Below are 12,607 nucleotides of genomic sequence, written 5' to 3' on the forward strand. Positions count from 1 at the left end.
TATTAGACTTGGAGACTAACAGCATTAATAATAAAGTTTCATATTCATATAAGCTAGGTTAGTCGCCTTTCTTATGGGTGCCGAAATATATACCAAGACAAGCCTAAGCCCTAATAACCAATACCTAGCCCGGACCCCAGTAAAATTGTTAGGGCAACTACATCAACAATGTCAAACATTCCCCCGCAACTTGAGTAATCGCCGGTACCAGCGTCTACCGAGAGGGGATCGACCATTCACTTCGCTTAACCACCGAGTCACAGTGTAGCTTTGCATCGTGTGAACAATTGTACGCTAGCAACATGTGCGGTGAAATGGGTAAGGCTGTCTTGAGGGCGTTGACTGGCGCGCTACTCTGCGGAGTCGTTTCTGACGCGGCCTATTTACAAGTGAGTCTATTTAATGTTTATTGAGCACGCTGATAAGATTACTAGTGGTAGGACGTCTTGTGAGTCCGCACGGGTAGGTACCACCACCCTGCCTGTTTATGCCGTGAAGCAGTAATGCGTTTCGGTTTGAAGGGCAGAGCAGCCGTTGTGCTGTTAAAAGTGAGACCTTACAACTCTTGTCTCAAGGTGGGTGGCCCATTTGCATTCTAGATGTGCTTCTATGGGCTTCGGTAACTACTTAAGATGAAGTGGACCGTGAGCTCGTCCAACCATCCAAATCCAATAAAAAATTGCGTATGGAAAATATCATCCTGCTTATTTTTGCCGTAAATAAATACAATTGATTCTTCGACATTATTGTGAGTAGCGGAATTCACATTAATATCACGAGGACTGGATTCTAGTACAGCCGATCAAATGGGAAAAAAACCACGCAACCACTGCAACTAGAGTAAGCTCTTATTTTAAATCACAGAAAGCAAGTATTTTTATTGCCTTCAAAAATAGCGACCTTAGTCCGTGTGAAGGCCAAGAGGTGGCCTAACTTACTTATAATACTGGCCTAAACTACTTATAATACTGTTAGTATATTGTAAATTATACCATTATACTAATATTATGTAACTATACTGTAACTGTAACTATACTGAGATCTTAGAACTTATATCTCAAGGTGGGTGGCGCATTTACGTTGTAGATGTCCATGGGCTCCAGTAACCACTTAACACCAGGTGGGCTGTGAGCTTGTCCAACCATCTAAGCAAAAAAAAAAAAATTATTATAAATATACTTACTACGGCCTTATAATAAGTACTATTACTTTCTTATAATAAATTAAAAGAGTAGAACTATTCTAAACAATTACAAACACACAAAATAATTTCTAAGCTATCTACGTAATTCCCGAAAGTTAACATACAAATAAAGTTAGTAATAGTATTTAACAACTACATAACGGGAAGCCGTGGAAGCGTAATAATTTTAAAAGTTTTCAAATAACAAAACATATTTCACTGAAGGGACGAAGTTAACTCTCAAAATTGCGTTTAAAATTGTTAAAAGCGGCCGCCGTGGACGGGGAAATTAGAATAGGGCCATGTAAAGTTTTAGGTCCTAAGTTTGCCCATACATCTTGTTGTGTTTTTAAGGATAAAGAAATCGTGGTTATTGTTCATATTTTGGCATATAAGTACTTGCTCAAAGTATGAACAATACAAAAATTTCTGACCTTTGGGGGAGTACTAAAAAAAATATGAGGAAACTATTAATCAAACGAAACAATATGTAACAATAATTTTTTTTTTTTATTGCTTAGATGGGTGGACGAGCTCACAGCCCACCGGGTGTTAAGTGGTTACTGGAGCCCATAGACATCTACAACGTAAATGCGCCACCCACCCTGAGATATAAGTTCTAAGGGTCTCAGTATAGTTACAACGGCTGCCCCACCCTTCAAACCGAAACGCATTACTGCTTCACAGCAGAAATAGGCGGGGTGGTGGTACCTACCCGTGCGGACTCACAAGAGGTCCTACCACCAGTAAACTCATAAGAGGTCATACCACCAGTAAAACAATAAATAAATAAATAAAATTATCTATTGCCTTTCACACAGGAAACACTTACATATCTATATAGATATATAAAAATCTAAGATACATATTATTATTATAAAATACAACTATCCACTTTAAACATCAAGCTGTAGTTTAATTATCACATGTATAAAAGCTATGGTACTTTTCGAAGGACATAGCATGATGCTTCGAAGCACAAACATAGAATCTAGAATAAGGGTAATAGTGTCATTAATTTGGTGACTAAGCCTGTTCTAAGTGTGTGTGGGTACCTTGGTCTGTGCACCATCTATTCCATCCCACCTATTTTTGGTTCCTATCCAAAAAGGATTGGAAAGAAAATTGGTCACTACTACGTTCAGCTCAAAGACATCCTCAATAGGTCAAAGGCAATAAATAATTTTATTATTCTGGACAAGGCACAAGGGAAAGATCACTAGGATATGAAGTGTGGGCTTTCAATGCAAATATGACTTCAAATACCAAATGCATTAAAGTGGCCATCAACTTTCTGATTGTAGTATAATAGTGTATTATTTGTGTTCCGGTAGCTGCTTTAAATGAGGAAGCAAACAATTTTGCCAATTTTAAAAAAGAAACTCCTATTATCTTCGGGCAAAGTAATAAATGTTTCAAGAATCCCCTACCCGAATTCAACAACGGATATCTTAATCAAAGTTGCGGTCACATCGTTCACCGGACCTCGTTCTTATCACCATTAAACGGCAGTAAATCCTGAGGCCATTCCACTATGACAATAAAACCGCGTCCACTCGCCCAAATATATCAACGAGCAATAACTCGTCTCATAAGGGAACACTAACTTTTGCAATTTACTCTCTCACTGTTTCCCTCGAGGGATCTTCAAAGGGGAATTATCTCTGACTAAATTCGCTCCCGTTTATTTTGGACGCGGGATCTTCTGTTTTTTAGTTTCGTTTCTTTGATCAAAGCTTTCAAAGTGGAAATTGTTTGAAAGTTCGTTTCTCAAACAAATTTGTATTCTATAGTAATTTCGCAAATTTACACCTCGTCGATTTTCGCGCACAAAATTTTTCATTTAACGCTTAGTTAAGGTCTTTGAGGAGGAAATGTGGCGGTTTTAATGGAGGAAGTCATGGCGAGATATTATTAAGGAATGAGAACTGTCGCCGTAATTATGCTCGTCTGTCATTTGATGTTCGGAAGTGTTTTCGAATGAAAGCTAATTAATGTGAAGAATAATTTTGATGTAGACCTTTCTGGAATCAACGTTATTTTTTTTTCTTTTGATGCCCTCCACCCACTGACTCGAAGCGTACCTTTATCGTAGTCGTAATTTCTGTCTTTGTCCAATTTTAGAAACTTACATAATGTTCTTTCTTAGTTTATTTTCGAATTTTTTTTCTTACCTTAACAATTTAAGTAGCCGAATTTGATAGCAATCTCAATGTAAAAAACGATAATGATGGCTTAAAAACTGACGGAATAAAGTTGAAAATATCGCAAATACAAATGATTTTCGAACTGCACGCATTGTACTTGAAATCCCAAAAACTGTCATTTTTTTTAATATTCGATAGATAGTAAAATAGAGTACAGAGTCCACGTATTAAATAGCTACCGGAGCCCACAAGCATCAAAAAGATATAAGGTAGAAATCTCGTAAGTTTGCGTATAGATCCAGGACTTTTGTTTTATTTTGGGGAAGAGGACCGCGGCTACCGGATCCGATTTTTACATACGAAGAATCTCCAACATCTAACTCTGCAACTAATATCGAATACACAGAAAACAAATAAGTGTTTGAGTAATAATCGCACATCCCTAATTCATGAAAGAACAATTTCATGAAAACAAAAAACATAACAGTTCTATTCGAAAAGTTTACTCTCACAATGACTTCTTCAAGTCTGAGGGTTCTTAAACCTCGTAATATTTTAATCACAATGGCTGGAAGGCAGACTACAAGAAATTTGAAAATGTAGTATAACAAGGGCCTCTTTTCGTTTTATCGAGTCGAACAATTAGTTACGTGATACATGGTTAGTAATATAAGGTATTGTTGTACCATGCAGATTAGGACAACCGTCCAGCCTATTTCTGCTGAAATCCAAAGGTTATTTTACGGATAATTAAAACCAACCTGCCTATTTCAATCGCGAAGCAGTCGTGCGACTCAATCCAACGCACCCCGATTACCCTTCAAACCCGCAAACAAGCGTGCTTAGCTGTAATTATGCGGGATGTTAATACCTACCCTACCTACCTACTATGCGGGATGGAGGTAATATGCTCTGCGTCGACCTTGTCCCGCCGTCTCAATGGGGCCATTGGCCTCCGGCCCGGTCCGGGATCGAGAACCAGCTGTGAGCGACAGGAGTTTTTATTGAGGTTCAACTTCCAAATACCCCACCTGTAATGAAGGGATCCGGTGATTTTCTCCTGTAAGAAAACCTATTTTTTATTGCCAAGCAGCTCACCTGATGGTGAGTGGTTACCGTCGCTCATGGACGTCAACAACGCCAGGGGCAGAGCTAAGCCGCTGCCTACCGTTTAATACTCTCCACAATCCTCGTTGAAGAAATATATAATTTATAGTGGAAATCTTTCATAAACACGTTCCGGACCAGTGTTTACTACAAACAAAAAATTCATCTTTTATTTAAAGTGACGTCTAAAACGTAATGAAATTTATCAACGGTAGCGTCATATAGCTCGTACAATATACCTTGTACAGACTCTTGTAGTCTGCGTTTAAACGTTAAGAAGAAAAAAAAAACGGAAACTCTCCAGCAACTAATAAAATTCTTAAAACGAAACTTGTGTACTTCACCGCTACGAGCTTTTAAAATTAAACATCAGACAATGTTTAATCTAAGAAGCACTTAAGCATTAATTTTCGTCTGACGTTTATCAGGTTCGCTTTTTATAGAGACGGAGCGATGAGCTCACTTACTATCTAGTTTTAGGCGTTTACTGCAACCCATAAAACGATACCTCTCATCTTGAAACGTAAGTTCGAAATGTCAATTATATTGTGTTACTTATCTCTCACTCTTGCACAAACAAAGAATTTGTGTAAATATTTTTGAAAATGAAAAAATCATAATGGAAATGGTTGTCTGTATACCCAGTACAACATATACTATTCTCACGAACAGAGCCATACAGTCCGATCTAAAAAAAATTTAAATAACTTTTCTCCAGATTGTTCTAGTATTTTCGATTATCAGCCTCCAGGGCATTTAAATCAATTGCGTAAAGAAATCTTACCCTAGAAATGTCGCACACACAACTCCAACAGTTTTAAGCGCGTATTGACGTGACAACGTCTTATAATTCGATGGAGCCGGATGTACGCACGAACAAACATGACTCATGCGGCGTTAACTCGCTCTGAGGCGTTCCATTTAAGGCTTGAAGTGCAAGCGAAAGCGCGCAACGAGCGACAAAGAGGCACAATCGGCCTCCGCGTTCGGCAGCGTTCGACATTTTATGTCTCTCTCCTACTTGAGTGAGCGATGCATCCACGTGGACACCTGCTATACAATAATACATTTACATGTTTTCGTCAAGTATGAAGTTCAGTGAAAAGTGAATGTGGTGTCAATTGTTTATAGCAACGATAATTGCGATAATTGAAAAATGAAACCATTCCATCAGTCTTTTCTTATAACGTTGTCACGTTCAACTATCGTCAGTAAACCGACTTTACAGACAACCGATTTTTTTTTATATCTTAAAATAACTGACATGTGACATTTCGTATCTATGTCTAGAGCTGAGTGTGTGACACAGATACTAGTCTTGGGGTGTACGCAACTCTGGTTGGCCATGACTGCCTCTCGCTACCGGACGAGTTGATCGATTTCGCAACATGTGCTCGGCCCATGGATCTAATATAGTTCTAGTACATATAACGTGTTTATTACGTAATATAGTATAGAAAACTTACAGAGACCACACATACTACTTAACGACAAATGCCTATGCTTATTGAGGCCTATTTACAACAAAAAAAACTTTTCACAAAACACAGCTGGTTTTTTCACAATGTGGCTCACTGACAAACTTACTGTGACTTAAGAATTACAATAAACCTCAAAAGGGGAGTTAAGCGCTTTTTTCTACAGTATTCATGCTGTAAACATACATCTGCTGGTGGTAGGAACTCTTGTGAGTCCGCACGGGTAGGTACCACCGCCCCGCCTATTTCTGTCGTGAAGCAGTAATGCGTTTCGGCTTGAAGGGTGGAGCAGCCGTTGTAACTATACTTGGGATTTTAGAACTTATATCTCCAGGTGGGTGGCGCATTTACGTTATAGGTGCCTATGGGCTCCAGTAACCACTTAAGACCAGGTGGGCTGTGAGCTCGTCCACCCATCTAAGCAATAATTTTTTTTAAGAAAATCTGCGTTATAGACGTGGAAAATGAGACCTCCATACATTACAGGCAGTTAAGCAGGCGGCCCACCTGGTTACCAAGTAGTTACAGTCGGCTATTGACATCTGCAATGTCAGCAGCACTACCAAGCCGCTGCTTAACGACAAATGTCCTTAACAACGACTGAGAATCCAATCTGAAAGCCGTGGTACCGTGATCAAAGCCACTAACCACCTACCCAAAGAGCAAACTGAGTTAATCTACTTTACTGACTTTCTTTTCAGAGATATGAGCCCTACGGCCTCCAATTCGAACAGGCTTTAATCAGGAAGCCCCTAAGAGAGCACGAGAAGCCACAGGACCTGCGCAACGTTCCCGGAACCCCTGGCGTGGACTACCCCATCTACCACTCCGTTCCGGAGACTCGATTCTCGTGTGAGCACGTGCCGATACACCCTGGAATGTACGCGAACGTTGAAACTGGATGTCAAGTGAGATCCATTTTAAATTACAAATAAAAAAAAAATTATTGCTTAGATGGGTGAACGAGCTCATAGCCCACCTGGTTTTAGGTGGTTACTGGAACCCATAGAAATCTACAACGTAAATGCGCCACCCACCTTGAAATATAAGTTCTAAGGTCTCAGTATAGTTACAACGGCTGCCCCGCCCTACAAACCGAAACGCATTACCGCTTCACGGTAGAAATAGGCAGGGCGGTGGTACCTACCCGTGCGGACTCACAAGAGGTCCTACCACCAGTAATTACGCAAATTATTATTTTGCGGGTTTGATTTTTATTACACGATGTTATTCCTTCACCGTGGAAGTCAATCGTGAACATTTGTTAAGTACGTATTTAATAAAAAAAATTGGTACCCGCCTGCGGGAGTCAAACATCGCTGCATCGCTAGATACGAATGCACCATAATCCTGATAGGTACCATTAGAGACAGGTACCATAATCCTGTCCATTTCTGCCGCGAAACAGTCAGGCGTTTCTGTCTAAAGGATGAAACAACCCTCGTATGATGCAGTGGAAACTTCAACCTCAGGTTCCAAAGGGCGCTGTGATGTAGCTTCCACTTCAACTGACTCGTGAGTCTGAGCATCAGCGCTAAAGGTTTTTTTTAATTACGGCTATAGGGAGACGAGGATACGCCCCAACTAATCATACGTAATCATCATCGCTCATTACGAATACAGAAATACCTTTTAATTATACCTACAGATTTATAATTTGTCTTATATAACCAAGAATGTTACTAGTGACTGTTAGTTAGTTGTCTACATATCTGCTTAAGTATCTACTAGTCAAAATATTTACTTTGTAAACGTCTATATAAAGGCTGGCATTCACTCAGTAATATTGCGCAATAACCACCCAATATGGCACAACAAGTTTCGTATGAACTTCTAGATAACTTATTTATATACCTCGTGTATATCTTTTTCAATTTAAAAGTCTTCGATATTCGAGTTAATGTTCTTATTTTAAACTAAATTTTAGTCTGCTCGATTGTGATAAGCACTCGTACATTTAATGTCTCCTGACCCCGAGAAGGTCAAAACGTTATAAACTTATTTAATGAGATAGTAAAATAAAAAAGTAACAAAAAGAAAGTGTAAAATTAAAACCTTTTTTACGGTTTATTAAAACCTCTTTTACGGTTTAATCTCTCGTTTTTTATTGTCATTGTATTATTTCGAACGTTTCAAATACTTTATCGGCCCTTGAATATTGTGCTGCCAACTACCGTCTATTTTTCTATTAAAGTCATATCTAGACTTTTACATTTCATTTGACACAGAATGAACTAATAGCACTAACTTGAGGTCTAGCAGACGAAATCTGTTTTTCAACTGAATTTGATACGTCAGTAATAATATAAAGACAATAAAAAATGCGAGATCAAACCGTAAAGTTTGTTTCAATTATGCTTAAATTTGTTAAATCGAAGAAAATACTTAAAAGAATTAACATATAGTTGATGTGTTTCTCACAGATAATTAGGTCTTTCAATTAGTTAATTAATTCACATAAGCATTTCCTCCGAGATACTAACGCTAATGTAGTGACAGCTGTCAAACATTTTTTTAATGACCGACCGCCGCCATTGCCGCCATTGCTCTAAGCGCACCTGAAATTCTAATAATATCTGAGCATCTGGAATATGACATACAATATGAATACTGCCATCAATATTGAGAAATTAAGTCAAAGTGTCTGTTATAATAAAATTTAATTACAACAAGACATGATTATTATTTACGTATACAGAGGATGTAACTGTTAACATAATAAAAATAAATAAAAAGTTGATTCATATTTCGAAGTAGAAGCAGCGAAATATCAAATATCTACACTATTTTGTTGTTCAGTGAATGAATGACATTAATGTAATTCATGGCTATACGAACTGACAATCCACAACTGACCTGTTAATAGATATTAATTTGAAGCCATAAATAAAATTTAAGATGAATTCCGCCCCTTTTGAAACACTTTGTCGAAGTATTGTTCGTGGATAATATACACTTAATGTTTTGTTTACAATTGAAATATACTCGTAGATCCCAAGGATTGAAGTGACGTCTTCAGCTCTAACACTAGGAGCAAGCTTAGGGACCCCGGTAACCGTACTCGTCGAACTCGACAAAGAGGTCGACGTGCAACCTAACCCATGCATCAACCTACTGAGTTGCTCGCCGGATTTTCTCAGCGAGTCGCGATTCAGATCCGGTAGTAGATTCATTCGTGAAGCAATTCCACCCCTCCTGGCTGAGCCTTTGCTCGCCCACCTGTCGTGGTGAAACTGGAAAGGCCTCCGGGCCATCAGTAATCTTTCAATCATAAAAAAAGGACAGAAGTGTCTGTTGAATTGCTTTGCCAGCCTAAAAACTCAACACAATATGCAAAAAATAAGATAGTAGTAAAGTTTTCGTATTTAAATTATGACAATGACATTTCTATCGTTATTTATCTGGTATAAAGCGCTTTCTATGGCCGCGGCCATGAAAACTATAAACTATTATTAACTCAGAAATTAGAAATGGGAATTTCTTTAGATGAAACTTTTTTTTTTCTTTTTTTTTTTATTGCTTAGATGTGTGGACGAGCTCACAGCCCACCTGGTGTTAAGTATGCGCCACACACCTTGAAATATAGTTCTAAGGTCTCAGTATAGTCACAATGGCTGCTCCACCCTTCAAACCGAAACGCATTACTACTTCACGGCAGAAATAGGCGGGGCGGTGGTACCTACCCGTGCGGACTCACAAGAGGTCCTACCACCAGTACTCTCTCTCTCTCTCTTTCCACATCCTACATGATAGTGAGGTCAGATTTTCTTATTTTTGTCTTCTACTTCGCTCTCTCTTCGATATCATCGTCATTATATCATCGTATTCCCTCTTGTCCTTTGCCACTATACTTTTTCACCCCGTCTTGGATCTTCGTCTAGGTCTTCAACTAGGGAGGTAGAGCTGCAACCCCAAAAATTTTTGATTAAACTCAAAAAGATTTTTTTAAAATGATAACAATTTAATAAGAGACTTAATACAAAATACTTAAATACAAAAACTAACATATCGTCGTTGTCAAACCAAAATCTGATATGTGCAGTTTTTGAGATTTTTACTTTTTGACCTTTTCGGATAGTTCACAGCCCTATCTACTGTATAAAAAAAACCGTTATGTGTCTATAGCTTTAAATTTATCTATAGCTTTCATTTGATATAGTTCTTAAAAATTTACCTTCATATAAAATTTTATACGAAAATTGTTTTTACTCGTTAATTCAATATAGAGTAGCATATAGCAGATTTTGGTTTGACAGCGATGATATCCTATTTTTATGTACTCTAAGAGTATATGCCACCGCTACTAATGAAACCTGTATAGAACAGATAACGTGCAGCTGAATGATGGTAATTGCTCTTACAGGCCTACCACGTGTGCCACGACGGTCGCGAAGGTCACCAGGGCGCCTCGTTCCTCTGCACCAACGGAACTCTGTTCGACCAGACCAAGTTCGCCTGCGACTGGTGGTACAACGTGGATTGCTCACAGGCCATTGAACATTACAAGTAAGCTATATTCGTGATGCAGTATCTTTTGTAAGTGTAATTAAATAACAAACGCGTAAATTTCATAAGGCTGTGTAAAAACTGGTGGTAGAGTATGTTGTACCTGCACGGGTAAGTACCACCATCTTGCCTATGTCTGCAGCTAATCCGTTGAAGACTCCTCTTTGAGTAATTGGCCAGACGTTAATACCATTAGATTTCGACCTGTTTCAAGGAAAGTGACTGCATTTGTATTGTGACAACTATGGTCTTCCGTAACCACTTTGCACCGAGTGTACAGTGAGCTCGTTCACCCATTTATGCAATAAAACATAAATGCTTATCGTATCTTTTTTTTCTCTAACATTTATATAATAGGAGCTATGTTGCTTGAATATAATTTAGCTCAAGACTGACGTAATTAATCGAATGTTAAATAAATGTCATAAATAAATAGTGTATGAACCTCCGAGCTGAATTGCACCTATTCCTTTTCAGACTGAACGCTGATCCATTGAAAAATCCCTACGTGCCGAAACAGAAACCGGAAATCCACCAGGAACAACCGGAAGAGTACAATATCCCTGAAGAGGCATACTTCAGGAAATACTAAAGTAGCATTGTGATTTAACCGTGTTTATGTTTCAGTTAGTTGCACACATCACAGATATTTAAATTTAAATCTAAATTAGAAGCATTTTTATGAACACTGATTCTATAAAAATATAATCTAGATAGGATATTTATCTTTCACTTTTAAGGCACCAACGTCAAAACCCTGATTAGCTTTCCGTAAAAGATATCCGGAATTGAGATCCTCAAGTTCTAGTTTTTTTTTAGGAACAGAAACAAATATATTATATGCTGTGTCTTTCATTTAGCGAGAAATGCTTACTTAAAAACGGAATTCCTGACTGGAAAAAATAAATAGGGAAAACGTGACGTGTGTGCCGTATCCAGAATATGTTAGAAAATATGATGTAATAAAAAATCAAATCGGCCGAAGTATACAAGAATTTTCAAAACAAATAATAAATTCTACGAAAGCTGTAATGTAAGCTGCGAGTTATGATGTTACATTACAAAATTAATTTATTCGTATAATAAATTTGTGTGAAACTTAAAGATATATTGTTTTACTCAATTATTATTTTTAAAGAATATTTTTTTAAACAATTAGTACAAGCGCGTGTCGACGCATCATAGTGGTGATGTCTAATTTCGAAGAAATTCTTTATTTCAAACTAGCGGACCCGGCGAACTTAGTTCCACCACACAGTTTGTTTCACACACATCAACCGGTTAACTTCAAAATTCTACTATAATATAATTAACCATAGAACGTTTAGCTGTCAGTTGCGTTTTGCTATTTCATATCAGTGGCATTTTGTCATACCACGTTTTATGTCACGTCCCATGGGAATGTGATAAAAAGTATCCTATGTCCTTCTCCTGGTTCTAAGCTACCTCTTCAGCAATTTTCAGCCAAATCAGTTCAGCCGTTCTTGAGTTATAAATAGTGTAACTAACACGACTTTCTTTTATATAACTAGTCAGGTCATAAGTATTGTCACACAGTAAAAACTTTTCTTTTAGAATGCTGGCCACAAAAAAGTTTATTGAATTCGAATTTCAAATTGTTCATGAAAATAAAAATGTATACTTTTAGAATTTTACTCATTTTTAAATATGGAGTGGACGCTTAAAGAAGACCGTGTTGCAGTTATTGCGTTGCTTCGTTGCGGTTACGCGCCAATTCAAATTTTTAACATACTGAAAAATTTTAATATAACCAAAAGATTCATTTATCGTACCATCAAACGATATAATGAAGACTCTAGTGTAGATGACAGGTCAAGAAGTGGTCGCCCTCGGTCTGTTAGGACTCCAGCAGTAATAAAAGCTGTGAAGGCGCGAATTCAAAGAAATCCCAAACGTAAGCAGAAACTGTTGGCCCTTCAGATGGGGTTAAGCGGAACCACGGTGAAAAGGGTGTTAAATGAAGACTTAGGGCTTCGGGCATATCGAAGAAAAACAGGACATCGTTTGAATGCTCGTCTAATGGACCTGAGACTGAAGAGATGCCGCGCTTTGTTGAAGCGATACGCGGGAAAAAAATGTCTGGAAATTCTTTTTCGGATGAAAAAATTTTTACCGTAGAAGAGAGCTACAACAAACAAAATGATAAGGTGTACGCACACAGTAGT

At 38.0% G+C, this 12,607-nt stretch overlaps 1 protein-coding gene across 1 annotated transcript; it reads left to right on the plus strand.

The window, feature by feature from the left end:
- The first annotated feature begins 222 nt into the window (after window positions 1-222).
- LOC101737637 (uncharacterized) lies at window positions 223-11,525 on the plus strand. Its single transcript, XM_004927697.5, has 4 exons — window positions 223-389; window positions 6,617-6,823; window positions 10,279-10,421; window positions 10,899-11,525. Exons 1-4 carry the CDS (start codon window positions 303-305, stop codon window positions 11,011-11,013), a joined length of 552 nt encoding a protein of 183 aa, XP_004927754.1. The 5' UTR covers window positions 223-302; the 3' UTR covers window positions 11,014-11,525.
- Window positions 11,526-12,607: the final 1,082 nt, after the last annotated feature.

The sequence above is a fragment of the Bombyx mori genome, chromosome 13 (genome assembly GCF_030269925.1).
Source record: "Bombyx mori chromosome 13, ASM3026992v2".
NCBI lineage: Eukaryota > Metazoa > Arthropoda > Insecta > Lepidoptera > Bombycidae > Bombyx > Bombyx mori.

Coding starts and splice junctions, on each gene's coding strand:
- LOC101737637 (XM_004927697.5), top strand. CDS start 303: ATGTGCGGTGAAATGGGTAAGGCTGTCTTGAGGGCGTTGACTGGCGCG. Junction 390..6,616: donor CTGACGCGGCCTATTTACAA/GTGAGTCTATTT, acceptor CTTTCTTTTCAG/AGATATGAGCCCTACGGCCT. Junction 10,422..10,898: donor CAGGCCATTGAACATTACAA/GTAAGCTATATT, acceptor ATTCCTTTTCAG/ACTGAACGCTGATCCATTGA.